The 16,273-nt window shown below is 28.0% G+C and overlaps 1 protein-coding gene across 2 annotated transcripts in view; it reads right to left on the bottom strand.

Annotated features, from left to right (window-relative positions):
- The window catches only part of LOC113551869, a 60,597-nt gene extending 47,211 nt beyond the window's left edge, over positions 1 to 13,386 (bottom strand). The window contains exons 1-4 of one of the 2 annotated variants that reach the window (XM_026954418.1): positions 13,250 to 13,386; positions 13,044 to 13,143; positions 2,370 to 2,481; positions 2,085 to 2,225 (exon numbers count right to left, since the gene is read on the bottom strand). In XM_026954418.1, the coding sequence (XP_026810219.1) occupies positions 2,129 to 2,225; positions 2,370 to 2,481; positions 13,044 to 13,143; positions 13,250 to 13,258 (318 nt within the window). In that variant the 5' untranslated portion in view covers positions 13,259 to 13,386 and the 3' untranslated portion in view covers positions 2,085 to 2,128. Of the gene's footprint in view, positions 1 to 535; positions 2,226 to 2,369; positions 2,482 to 13,043; positions 13,144 to 13,249 lie in introns of those variants that run through there. The other variant, XM_026954416.1, reaches the window with a different exon arrangement.
- Between the last annotated feature and the right edge of the window lie 2,887 nt (positions 13,387 to 16,273).

Raw genomic sequence — 16,273 nt, 5'->3', positions numbered from 1 at the left:
TTTTACTGCTCGACGAACTATATTATACAGCGTGATTTTTTTTTAGCTCACCCTGTTTTCACAATTAAATTATAAGTAATACTTTGGAAAATTATTTTTAGAATTTTAATTAACCTAACTTAACCTTAAGTATGCGCTCCTCGATGATTCTTTTTTGTAGCCTCTTAGATTGTTCACGGCCTTATTGACAATCATCCTTATTAAACGAAAACCCCAACCCCTCCCCTTCTCTGCGAATTTTTAAGCAATTAAAAAAAAATTAAATTAAATTTTTAATTTATTTAAATATATTGAAATCAAAATTAAAGCGTGTAGTATCCGAGTCAATCTATTTTATGCAATACTTAAACATATAAATCTATTGAAAATTAAAATAAATTAAAATTATAATTAGGAATATTATATGTTTAAAACTTTTGGTTTAATGGTTAAAAAATATAAAACATAGGTAATTTTAAGATAATTAACTTGATTAAATATTTAATAGTGATTAACATAATATATTTTATTTATAGCCAGAGGTTCTAAATTTATACTTTTTTATGTATTTATTTATTTATTTATTTAATTGTGTCATTACACCAGGTATTTTTATAATGATAATTACAATTTACGATTAATATGTTCACAATTATGTTTACAACAATATTTACGATAATTACAATAGTTATTAATTTTAGTTGACTTATAAGTCTAGGTCTTAATCTGAATCCTAAGTGTCTTCTTTAGATTCAAGTAAAATATCCTGCGGTAGCCATGGTTTTAATCTTAGATTGGTGGATCTTCTGCCAATTTTATAGTGGAGTGCTCCGTCAGCTGCTTTATGAAGTTTTTCGTGGACATTTTTGAATTACACTTTTTTATAATATTAAACTTAAATATTCAATATTATCTTTTGTACCTTAACATATACAGTAAAATAATCAGGAATTCGTTTTAATTTAATACATTGACATTTCAAAAAATATTTGCTTTTGTTTAGTGATATGTAGTTTTATAATCATATTAGGTCAAATCTTAAATAGACAATAGTGTTGAAAATAAGATATTTAAAGTGTCCTAAAAAATTCAAAAAATCGGAATTCGGAGAATAAATAGGTATATTATTATAGAACCATGAAGCGAGCATCCTTAAAGAAATCACCATACAAATACACAAACAATATAACATGAACCGAGAACATCAACATATCTCATGTATTTTCTTTGCGTGAGTGAGAGCAATGACGATTAATCGTCTAAAAAAAATGCCATCACAATAAAAGACAAGATCAAAAAAAAAAACAGACCCGTACAGCTCTCCCGCTGACATTTGTGATACACATGTGTGGCGGTGACAAAGACAATCTCTCCGGTGGTCGCAGGAGCATCTTTTAAGGAAGGCAAAAAATTAGTTTCTTTCTTGCGCTCCAATCAAATATTTTTTCCTACCAAATCAAAAGCGCTCGTCGCATTATAGTGTTACGCAGTATAATATGTGACCGCTCTGCGTGTGTCTCGAGAGTTATAATAATAATACATCATATCATATTTTTTATTACGAGCGGCTGTTGCAGCTGACGAACGTTAGCGAGCGTGTGACAACACCATACGTCGTATATTATTATTATATGAGCTAGGTTTTATAGTAATTAAAACAATTATTCAAACGAGTCAGAGTTGGTATCGCATCGACGAACAGGATTCTATAAAAACTACAGCTAATACAATCACTAATAATACTATACACAAACATAATACTAAACACTACTTCAGTTATAGGTACTACTATATTATAACTTCTTCTACAGTAGATATACATTTAATAACAAGTGTATAGTAACGTCATATTATTATCGTAATCATTAACGACGAGGACAATCTCAGGAAACTTGGATTTCAATTATTTATATTGGGGCTTAAATGAGTTTTTGATGGACGTAAGGTTCCCAATTAATGTCAATGCGAATTTTGAATTTTTGTTACATGGCTGTTTGGTTAGTAATTATGATACTAGATGATGTACAACAGTCAACAATTAAGGCGAGTAAAATCTATAAAATTACCTCTGTAGATACATATAAATATATAATTTAACGTAATACTCAATGATTTTGTTGTTGCTGCCACTGCAATACGTTTTCATTAATTATTCTTTTTCTGTCAATGATTCTTCTTCGCTGACTCGCAAGTTGCAATGCCTACCGCTCGGGGGATATGCATTTACAATTGTAATTATTTCAATACTGAAAATTTTTGATAAACTATTATTGATATTAAATTATAATTATCATCTCGGAATATTGAAATGAGTTCAAATAACAATAATCACCTTATCGATGCGCTTCGTATGTTACGTTTTTATGTATTGAAATGTGTTACATACTTACATGCAGTTTAGTTGTGTTATTCGATAACCGACGAATATCCCTGCAAAGTGTTTCTGTGTAAACGAGACGCATTTAATGTTGAAACTGAAATTCGATCGCGATTGTCCGACAACTAAACATAAAAATTATATATTTTTTTTAGTTTTTATCCATTATTCCAAATAACCACTGTTTAAGCCACTTTAGTTTTATACCATCATTTTATTTGATTCTTATAAATGTTTTTTTTAACCCAAGACTTTATTACATTAAGTAGCTAATAATATAATACCTAGTTTTGGATATGCATATGACGAGTATAAAAATATAATATATACATTATACATGTATATTTTCTGTTAAAAAAAGTGTAAAAAATAATTTTTGAAAAACTTCACAAAAGGAATTTATAATATTTTTTCGTGTTTTTTATTTACAAGTAATAATTATATAATCAGATATAATTCATTTTCACATAAAAACCATAATAATTTACCCACGTTAGTAAAAATATAATATAGGTAGGTTCATTATATTATATAACATAGTATATTGTATAAATAATTACATTTTTATATGCATGTGAAAATAAAATATATATCATATACACGGGGTTCCACCATGTTTGTGCCAGTAAATTAATTTTCTTTAATATAAACTTTTTTTATTGTATAGACCGTGTAATACTATAGTAATATTATAATCAATAATAACAGTTTATAGTACTTTTTAATTCGCCTGAACTTGAAATGCAAACAATTTAAATGTTAACGTTTATTAAAAAAATTAATTTTAATTTTGAATTAACCGATGTAATTAATAATAATCAAAGTCAAATTGACCTTTAAACTTTAACTACAATTTATGTAAATTTAAGTATAAATTTTAACTTAATAGGCAGGTAATGGCAAGTGTACCTATATACCTATATATTATTATAGAACGTACATGGTTATAGTAAGAGAATAATCGAACGAGGACAAACAGACAAGATGATCTGCGTATACGAGTACTATATAGTTATTATTAAGAAACGATCACTTTAACAAATTTATCACTGTTTAAATTAACCAGTAATTATTTCTAAACATGGTGTTAAGTTTAGATAGATATCTATATAACGATATATATATATATTCCTGTATCCATTTTAGCTTATACGAACAGTACGCACAAAGGGAGGTAATGTAAATAAGACATGTCGACTCTTACATGTACGTATATTATTATATAATATGTATTTATATACGTTTCTTGAATAAACTTATGATATTTAATACAATATATTATTATAATTTATTTATTTATTAATGTGACAGAATAAACTTTTCGAGAAAATTTACATTCTTAATAGAAAACCAATAATCAATTTAAAAATAGCGGTTGTGGAGAATGACAAAGTTATACATAAATTGGCTTTTTTTAATTAAAATGCATTTATGTTATTATATTCTAATTTTATTTAAAAAACATCATGATATGGTAAGTATAACTTGATGCAAACATATTATGAGTATAAAATAATTGTATGAAATGTAAGCATCTATATCACTCTACTGATGATTCATGACTATATATCAACAGTCCATGTATAGTTTCTAAGAACTACAGTCTATAATTTTTTATATATATATATTTTTATATATCTGTATACACAAAATCCTTGTTTTCACGTATGCTCTATTTAGTCTGTTTCGAAGTTGTAAGCGTTGTCTCGCTTCCGTAACTAAAACATCCAAAACACACTAGACGTAAAAACTAAAAACACTTAAACAATTCGAGTTCTTAATTGAATATATTTTTCTTGGACATACATAAAACCCTATATAATATTAAAATACCATTTTACATTGTCTAGAATCTAGATCATTAGACGATTCCATTAGTCTGCAATTGAGCGTAGTTTACAATAATTGTGCTTTTATATGATGATATTCGACGTACTATAACTCATATAGGTTTATAAATTAAAATATTATATTATATTATAATGACGAATAAAATTATTTTGATGGCAAGTATTTTATTATTTTCAATTTGTTTTTTTTCTATGTGTGATAAACACGAATGTAATAACTCGAAAGAATATTTTTATTACATTGAAGTTTTTCACAGCAATATTTTTGCACACCATCAAAAAATATTATATTCAACACTCGGCGCATGATGAAGGCGTTTTCGCTTTTATCCCGAGTCACTACAAAGTACAAATATGCATATATATATATATAAAGTATGTAGTTTAAACATAAAATCAAAATCAAATATACTTCCATATAATAAGAATGAGGTAGTTAAGGGTTATACAATGTACGAATATATATTTATATTGTTGATATATAAAACGTATTCCTCGAAAACTCCATCAAAGGCTTACGTGTATATAATATATATATATATATATATACCTCATAATAATTTAGTTTTCCGAACGTCGCAACGTTGCGTCGTCGTCAAAAAATCCATTAAAAATGCGAACTACACCGAAACTCAAAATGCCATTTTTTCGCATCTCTCGTATCCTACATTAAGTAGCCCGTAAGTACTTATTTCTTATGATAATGTTGAGTTCGTGGCGTTTTCGTTTTATGTGGTTAGTATACATAGACACATTTAGTTAGCAATAAGATTATATACAGTAGATACATATTGCATCGCGATCCAACAACGGCTGAAGTGACTTTTTGTGTTGTTTTCCGTGCATTTAGATAATAATATGATAGATGAAATACGACGACATCGACGAGGCGTCATATTTATATTGTAATATTAGAACATTATTGACGACGTTAGTCAACGCGATTCGATTGCGAAGTGTCATTTGGCTTGATCTTATTGGATCCATAACTATAAATGCATACCTAATCGAAAAATAGAAAAGAACGTTACGCCCATGGTAAAAAAAAAGATTTATCTGTGTTATAACGATAATATAATGCGAATAATTTATTCTTATAACGACTGCAATATAATAAATGTATCGAATAGACTGTATTATAAAATTATATAGAATTAATATATGAACTCATACACTGCAGGTCTCCAAACATGTTAACACGAAGTCAGTAAATGATAAACAATTCGTTTAGACTATAGATATATATCGTCATCAAACAAATTAATTTCATCCACCGAGAATAAATTTGGAACTTATTTGTACGGCGTATAATATTAATATTTGGGACTAGACCAAATCGTACGAAATTCTAGACGATATAGGTACTTGGCTATTATAAATAACAAATAGTAGATAATATCTAGGTGCCTATAATATTATATAAATATTATGTAGTATATTGCAATACATAGTATATAATATATATACCTACTAAGTTTACTACTCAATACAATTAATTTGTAAATGTTATTAAATCTAATTTAATTATTTGCGCTATAAACTTAAATTTAACATTTAGAATTCAGATACACTTTAAACAAATGTAAATTTATCGAATAAAATTTATTCTATTTGTATTTTATACTTCCAAAACAAATGTGTATATTTTGTGCGTAAAGTTCAGAGCTCTGATAATAATATATATCTACACACTACTTATTTTTCTTATTTTTTTTTTAAATGTCATTACGTGCATTAATACTGGATAATTTACATTTCCATATTTCCTGGTAGCGAGGAAATGAAAAATCACGTTTAAGTATAATATACATAAACAATATTCACACATATACTTAAATAATATATCATATAGTTATAATATTATATTCACTGCATGCATATAAACATAATATATATCTTGTATCGCTATACCTTCAAGTCGATTGTCTATTTATAGGTACCTATACAAAGAACATAATTTTACAATAATATAATAATTTAATTATTACTGTATATCAAAATGTCAATTGTATACGTTTAGACAAAAATCTACATCCCCCGCAGGTGCAATTAAATATGATTAGGATAAATTAAGCATACAAATATACAATAGACGATAAAAGTACAATAATAATATTATATATTTACATAATATAGTAAGTAAACGTAGTGTAGTCATACTATATAATAGGTATATATAAACATCGTGTCTCTGTATCACATCAATATTCAATGGTTCGAAATCCGATATAAGGTAAGGCCTACTTAGCATTTGTATTTAACATAACGGAATTAACCTTTTTAAATATGTAAATAATCAAGTAATATACAATTCTTTTGTCGGTTCTTTTAATCTAAACCAATCGCACAGTCACACGATTTTTATAGGATATAATGTATTATACACATTTTCGAACCAAGCCACAGTATACATAATTATCGTGACGTGAAATTATTATATAGTATACATACGATACCATATATACCATTACACGGTTATTACTTATTGTAAGTCCATTTTATCCCAAATTGAAGACTTTTTACTCAAGTCTATCAAATAAAGTGTTAAATTATCTTCATTAATAAGTTATATCCATGTATCAAGGTTAATCTATTTTCTATATACAAGTACTTTGAAATTACAATTATCAATACAATAAAGTGCAATTTAACTTTTAAAAACAACAAAACTTACTGTTTCTGAATCTAATATCATATTTGTGACATCAATAATTAACATGTGACGCACTAAGCTGATAAATTTATATTCTATTTTATTACATGATATAAACGGTGTTTAGGTATAGGTACTAATTAAAAGCGGACAATATGCATAAGGTATGATGCTGATTACAGTGTACATTTATGTACCTAATATACAAGTTGTGCTACACGAACAATAGTGTATATTGCAGCAATTGAGTAGTTTATTCATTATAGTAACGGAAATGATTGTTGCGTTGGTCAATGAGCGACGCGCGCGATGTAATAATAATAATAATCACGGGGCGATGGACGAGGAATGTGATTGTGGCAGTGGGGTAAAAACAAGGACCAAGGTCAGCAGACGGTCCTGAGGGTTTAATGAACTTGAGTCGAACGAGAGCGGGTGCAACGGCGCATATTATATACATATATATATATATATTAATGGGATGACGTCTGCGCTGATGATGCGGATATGAGCGGCGGCGGGGTGCCGAAAATTATGTCAAGGGTGCGGTTTAATTTCCACGCAACGGCGGTGAGTGGTTTCTTTTGCTCTCTCTCTCTCTCTATCTATCTATCTCTGTCTCCCTCTCTTCTTTTTTATCTTTGTTTTTCATTATAATTTCCAATCAAAGTTATTTATAGCAGCGGCAGATATATCCTATACATAACACCACACTACTGGTGGTTTTATACGAATTATTATTATAGAATATTGTTATAGTTTTTCGTTTAGTGCGACCGAAAAAAAAATCCATAAAAATGTATAATCGTCGGCGGCTTTAGTGACGTCAGTTTAATTTCGCCACCACGTATATTGTGTGTTTATATTATAAAATATTATTATGATTTCGGGGTTGCGGCGGCCATCTTGTGTGACGTCGGCGGGACGCTTTCGTGGGCGGGACGCGCCAGCCGCCCGGCCATCATGTGGTGGCGGTGAGTATAATATTATCATATATATATAGTCTCTTGGGACTTTTACAAACCCTCCGCCACTGTGTGCATGTGACGACCGTCGCCGTTGCGACGATATGTGTAGTGCATGTGCGCGCGCATGTGTTTGCGTGTGCATTTTCACCCTCGCCGTATATCGTAGCACGGTACACCGCAAAAGTCATTCCCCGAAAATCGAATTTCCTACATATCATGTATACATAATATATATATTATATGTAGACATTTTCTAACCCTGCACACGACTCAAACTTACATAATATATAATAAGTACATATTATATATACATTATACATATATCTGTAATATATTAATAAATAATGCTAGTGATGCCGACGCCATGATTCAACACTATATATATATATATAGAATAAATATAACGCCCACATACATTAATTTAACTTATGCCTATATAATATACAAGTATTATATATTTTATATATATATGTTGGCGTTGATTTATGAAATTATATTACTGATTATAGCACCAATATTTAAACATCATATAGTTATTTTTATGAAAAAACAGATTATGGTTTTAGTTACAGTGATTCTACAAATAATGTGCCTTTACTATTATACAGAAAATTATGTTCATTTTTTGCAGTTTTAAATCTACAAGGATTGGTTTGCAGCAATTTCCGTGCATCATTGTCACTGTCCTTCTTATTTATGTCTTGATATAAGTTACATACATTCTGGGTCTTCTATAATCTAGCTAATATATATATATATATATATTTATATTGTAATCGTGGTCTTCTTCTGTTTTTTATCTCTCAACCATTCCTTCCAAAATTAGTCTTAACAACACACCATATCTAAGAGCATGGCCTATCCATTCAATTCTCTTTTTATTATATACTTTTCCACTGATCTCCTCTCCAAAATCCTATCTAAAACTTCTTCCTTAGTGATCCTATTAATTCAACTTTTGAAACCTTTTATAGCAACACATTTCAAATGTTTCTATTCTTTTCTTTCCTTCTTTTGCAATTCTCTACGGTTGACATACATATAAGTATATAACATAATGTTTCAGATATACATTTTTCCTGAAGTTAATATTACGATATTTTTTTAAATAAAAATAATTATGTTATATTATTTAGCTATTTACTAACTATTACTAACAGTTATTAATTTATTATAATATTAGATTTTGAATTATTCAATTCAATAATTAATAATCATAAATTCAATTTCTTCGAATAATTAATACACTTACCATCATACCTAACCTATTGTCTTCAGTATAATTATTAATTTTTATGTATTTTCAATTAAATATTATTCAATTAAAATAACATGTTATTTTAAGTTACATTAACCTTTCCAATTCCATCTACTTCGTATAAAAAAAGTTGTTATGTTGTAGTTCAATATGTAATCATATTATTCATATTCTAATATTATTAAATGATTTTTTTTTATTTTCTATTTATTTACTGAAACCAATCTATTAATATAATAATAGTACCTATATGTAGAATCTATATAAGTTATTTAATCAACTCATTGACGAGTTTATTTAGTTTTTTCTTAATAATCTAGATAACCTAACAGATTATATTATATATTAAAGTTAACATCATGCACCCAAAACCACACAGATAAATTCGATAATTGAGCTATATGGTCTTGTAAGCGGTTATAAACGTTATTTTAATTTTTAACAATAATAACCCTCGAGAATTTTTATCGTACATTCCAACAATGCTGTAAGAGATATTAACTTTTTAATTAGCTTTTTTTTGCAGTTTATAGTCTCTTGGAAGGTATAAGTCTATGAACAATGATATGATAAATAGTTTATTGCTGCAGTTACTCAACTACAGACCAATTATTTGACAGAAACCCAATCAGTATTGTCTTCCTTCAATCGTATGTCAAATCCTAAGTACAACACACGAAATTGTATAAAAAATAAGATGTATAATGAATCTCTTTGCGTGTATTACACTCTACTCGACCGAAACAATATTACGAGACTTACAGTCTCTACAATGTGCGTATATTCATAATTTAAATCTGCGCACCTATATACATAGCATAATAGCCCAGTATGCGTTATTAGTTCACAAGCAATAATAATAACAATAATATATATATATATATTGACCAGCTGATCGCACCACGCTAACCACCCGTCGTCGTCAGTAACTGTAATCCGTGTTCGTATATAATAATAATATAATAATATAAACACCACTCATTAACTGCAAGCAAACGTCCGTGTCGTATTATAATACGTGCTGAGTGCATGCACGCATAATATTATACATCAACATTCAACATAGGGGCACTGTTTTAAAAAAAAATTTAATGATTCATTAACGCACCCGTTTCAAGGGTCCTGTAATGCCGTTGCCGTCTTTCGCCGTCGATATACATAATATTATATTATACTCCCATACTCCATCCATTGTTTCCTAATTTTTTACACACGTGGCTAATTCTATATTTAATAAAATCTATATAAGAATTACAATATTTATAAATGCTACAAATTAGTTATGGTTATAGTATGGTGTATAGACGTATAATATTATTAGTTTTGTAAGACGTACCGAAACTCGAAATTAAAATAATTTAATCTGTAGTATCTTGAAATGTCTTAAAAATTAAAAATATAAAAATTATGGAGCTAATAAATCAATTAAAAATGTTTTAGAAATTAAATTACTAAGTATTGATTATATATATTATAATACATTATAATATTATAGTTAACATGATTTTACGATTATCATAATAATAATTAATAACAATTTCTATATTATTATATTTTAATAAATTAATAATACATGAAATGTTAAGTTTTCTAAACTAAATAATAAATATATCATATAATACCTGAGAATATTATATAGGATGAATAATGATACATTTTTATAACACAGTTATAATTATATTATGACTTTATCTTATACACTTTATTTACATACACTATATACATAATACCTATAAATAAACATACGGTTAGGTTAAGTTAAGAGTCTTATCACCCTCTAAAATTTAAGATGATATTATTGCAACCACCTATGAACGAAAAATAAATACTGAAACATCTAATTTGTTCTCGCTTCATCCACTAAGATACATATTACAAATATTTTAAGAAAATAAATAAAAGATACCACGTTACATAATAATAAAATAAATTTACATCATTAAAAATTTATCGCTGAGCTATTCACGACGGTGAAAATTGTATTTGTCATTTCAATATATTTAAGTGTTTTGATGCAAAACCTTGGTATATATTCATGTATAGGTATATAGAGAGACTCGGCACAAAATAATTTATTATCCGTCAGATAATTCTACATAACGCTTAGTTAAATATATAAGTTAATTATAATAATATTAAATTTAAAAAACTAATTTTATTATCTTGACCTGTGACACATTTTAGAACAACAAGTTTTCAACTAATTCTTTAATACTGAAATCTTTATACAACAACACTATAACATAATACAATTTATTCATTTATTTATTTATTATTATATTATTTTTTTTTAAATAAAAAAAAAATATGATTAATTGTTTTTATTTAGTTTCCAGATAAATTCAAAAGCTATAATTTAAGAATACTTTACAATCACATTGAGATTTGCTAGAAATTGATAACTTTCCAGTCATACAAAACAAAATCTAAACTTGTGTTTCAACCGACTTCCCTATATTAAAAAGGCGAATAAACTAATCTTTACTTCCGATATATTTTTAATTTCTATATTATACGTGCATAAATATAATATTATTATTGAAATATTGTAAATCTATAAATAAATGCTCATTTGTATTGAATAAATACGTTGTTCGCCAACCTACTTTGTTAATATTCTGTTCGAACAAACATACATTATAAAATCAAGAATTTAAAACAAAAACGAAATTCCAATCTGTACTGAGTTAAATAAATTAAAAACGGAAAGACTTGTTGAGATCTGAATAAATTAAAAATAATTAGGCACCTATTCCAAAATTAATGCTGTATAATTTTATTAATTATTTTAATATTGTAATCTACACTGAATAAACAATTAAATTAGTTAATTTCATTCCGACACGCAATGCACCTCGTCCATAAGTAACGACAATGAAATGAGCATACTGATCTACAAAAATTTCTGTAGAGTGTATATTATATAACATAACAATATATATATATATATATCAAACATACTCATGGATTAATAAAAACAATTGATAATTGTATGCGTGAGACGATTTTTTCGTCAATGATTTTTACTATTTAGAAAGTATTTAAATGTTTAAATATCCATCGCCATCGCCATCGGCCAGATATACTATATAGACTGAATTATAAATGAGCATGCGAGGGTCATTATTTCTTCCCCCAACATGTGATCTATCCCTTTCGGTTGGCTTTCAGTTTAACAGTTAAGTTTTAATCCAAAACCAGTATAAACTTCGCATTGCCTGTAGTAAATTTTCTATTCGTGATGCAAACAGAATGATTACAGTACGAAAGCTAATAATATTCTAGTATAATAGGTATATAAGTTTATTTTTATAAATTGTGTATAAGAAAAAAACTCTTCTAAAAAATCAAATCTAAAGTTTATCTATGCATATTTCTGTACAAGGAAGTGAAATTGTTAAACATAAGTATAAATAAATGTACTAAAATATACATTTCGAATTAAAATATGTGTACAAATTTAAAGTATACTCTCTTCACAAGGAATAAAATGGTTATCATAATAATATAATATTAAATGAATATTTCTCTCATAGTATGCTGATGTTTCTTTTTTATAGTAATAAACAAACATTAAATGAGTTTGTCTATTTATATAAAATTTGGTGTGGCAAAAAAAAATAATATTTCTTTTAATTGATAGAAAACTAAAAACTACACAGTACATACAGTAAACCACAAACAGTTAATTATTTGGGAAACGTCAATAATAGTTAATGATGTTTCAGATTATTAGCTCAGATTTAGTAAATATTGTTTTAATGAAAAACTATAATTGAATAATATGGCGTACGTATTTCAAGTTTATGATAACGATCAAACTTATGTATACAAATCTATAAAATACTTCTTTTAAATGTGCACAAACTTCGGACGAACCGTTTAAACATACACACGCAAACACACACGCGCACACACACATATATATATATACAATATAAACAAATTCTTAGCGTACCTGTAATATATTTTGAAATGACACGGTGTGTCGACGTCAGATGTAGTAGTCCTGTACAACATGCACCTCTGCACGTAATATCGTGTAGGTGCGAGCGCTTCTATGTACAGAGTAATACAAACTATGTTACTCACAATGTCACAATTATTATAAATAAATATTATAAGAGTATAATATTATAAATACCCTGTTTTCAAAATACTTACATTTAACATGAATTAGCGGATATATAGCAATAAATATAAAATATTTTTTACTGACCTATACAATATATTATTATTATTATCGTTATAGGATGTTATAATATTATTATCCGAAACGCGAATCGAAACTGAATCTCGCAGAGCTCCATGTAGACGACTGTAGCCTATAACTAGGTATCGTCTTTATAATACATAGACATTGTATATAAATATATTATAATTCATTATATATACACACGAAATGACGACAACGACGCGGTCTTTTGACCCTTCGACATGCAAATATATGCACGTCCCTGCAGCCGGCGGCAATAATAATAATAATAATAATGAACGCTTGTTTCTCACGTACGTCGTGGATATATTTATACCATATGCAGGTACCTATGCAGTCTACCGATATTATTATAATGCATGTGAGTATACTCGATACCCCCGCGACGATTATACGACGACGAGTAATATTTCTCAGTCGCAGCGCGCACTAATACAGCATTGTGTTTATGCGCGCACATAAAGCGAGTGGCATAATAAGAATACATAATATTATTAGGACGAAAGGTGTATATGTGAACCCAAAGCCTTTCTATCCCTACTCTCGCTTTACCTGTGGTTAAAAAATGCATAATGTGCCGTAAAAAAATAATATTATAAAGGTCGACGTGACGACGCATCCCAATTTCAAGAAAATAAAATATAATAATATAAAATAATACGCGCATTTTTTGTAAATCATTTATAACTTATAAGTATAGTATTTTATATTTTCCGTGAAAGAGACTTTTGCAGCATTTTTGTTATCGCCATAACTCATGAGCGTTATTTTTTATGACAATGCCGATGATAGCGTATATATATTTATAGCAGTATGATAATATAAGGACCGGCCTCGTACGAGGAGACGAGAACGTGCGACCCTTTTTGTATTCAAATATAATATATATATATAAATGCGTGCGTGGAGTAGCTGCTGCGTGGTGCCAGATCTCACCCCCCGTCGGAAGGGGATGAAAAGTTGTGCATTATGAGGAGATGGGAAGGGGTTGGAATATAGTTTAAGAGAGAGAGAGAGAGAGAGGGAGAGACCTCAGATAACCTTAGACCAAGAATGACTCGTGAAAAACGCGTACTCCTTAAAGAACCCTTACTTATTTTTATTTTTACACATATTTGTATATATATTTATACTTGCAGAAAGCAGAACACCCCCTACACGGTTACGGACGAAATCAATGGAAAACTTCGTGGATATACGTAGTATATCTATACTTACTGTTTTTATATTAAGTAGCATATGTATACTTACAGAACGTTTCAAAATCTTTAACGAAAGAAAATGGTGTAAGGAAATTATAATATTTTTTTCTACATTATAAGTTATCAACAAAAATCTCATATTTTAAAAACAAATTGCATGTTCGATATTTAATAAATACTGTACGATGTATAATTTTAATAAGAATATATTTTTATAGTGTGTCTAAATTCACTATGTGGTTTTATTATTTGATAAACGCACGCGTAAAGCAATAAATAGAATGTATATATCAAAATTGTCATCTGCAACAGGAAATCGTTTTATGCGCGGAGAGATCAAGATTCTATATTATGCTTGTAGAATATACGGAGGGGTTTGCGTATTATTGGTTTCTATATTTAACACAATTCTTACCATTTTCGCAACACAAATTTCCGATCGTGTCCCGAGCACTTACCATGAGTTTTTATAACATTATATAGTAATAATTGAGTTTACTATTTAATAAAAACACATTAAACGTGTTTAATTTTTACTTTTTACATAGCACATTAAATAAATGAAATTCAAAATCACATCAATTCGTTTAGAGAAGTATAGACATTGTTAACACACAAATATATTAATATAATATATTACCTATAACTAATAGTTGGCATATCAAATCAAATATTACTATCGTCTCGTGCAGCTGCTATCCAAAAACATACCTAATAGGTATTATTGCTTATACGTATACGTTATACGTTTGTATATACGTATACAAACAACTATGGTCGTACATTATTCCGGATTTTACAAATTGAATATTTATACATAATGCATCATTAAATACTTGAATATTTACACACACGCTCCAACTTGATGCTTACCTACTTACCTAGGTATAACGTATAAATTATTATTATAATATAGTAGTTTTTTATTAAAGCCAAAATGTGATGCGTTGACATTTAAATATTATGATTTTTTTTCTAATATTACGAATCAAAGTATCACTGGTCGTGATACAAAAACTCATTGATAGTATAATATTATATATTATTATAAGCAGCGAAAAACATTCTCTATAACGAATTATCTTATTATCATCGGCCATGTAAATATTTAATGTAGGTAATAGGTACTATGCTATTATTGAAATTTAAATGACAACTGATTTTTGGTATCTACGGGATACCATGATACTATGAGATTTTAAACGTTTAGTAATTTATACAAATAATGAATAACGCGCAAATCATTGCAATTATTTCAGACCAATGAATATATTATATATTTATTACAAATATAGCTTCACAAAACTATGTATGTAGGTTCACGGTGGGATTTAATACGGCTATGTATTACACGTATATAATATAGTCGGTTAAACTTGAAAATCGACCGCGGCGTTTGTTTGCAGTTGCACATTTTTCTAATCGGAATAATAAAAGAGGAAATTCTATTTTTCTGGACGAATGGGTATCCATCGGGTAATTGTAGGCATACATGCAAATCTCGGCACCCACCGCAACCGTGAGAAGGTATAGCGTTTCGTCAAACCTTTTACAAAAAATCCAATTACATATTCAAAACGTAATTATATTGTATTGAACTGTCATAAACTAGTAAGTACCTATACCTACAGTTTATATTCACACATGAACACACTCACATGCACTTGTTACGACAAAACGATTGCGAATATGTAGAGTATATATTAAATGTTTACTCTACATTATTTTAATATATTGGACAAATGGTCATAGTATAAACATTTAGCGAAA

Source organism: Rhopalosiphum maidis, chromosome 2, assembly GCF_003676215.2.
Source record: "Rhopalosiphum maidis isolate BTI-1 chromosome 2, ASM367621v3, whole genome shotgun sequence".
In the NCBI taxonomy this organism is placed as follows: Eukaryota; Metazoa; Arthropoda; class Insecta; order Hemiptera; family Aphididae; genus Rhopalosiphum; species Rhopalosiphum maidis.
The sequence above is the reverse complement of the archived record's forward strand: the minus strand, read 5'-3'. Positions and strand labels throughout refer to the sequence as shown.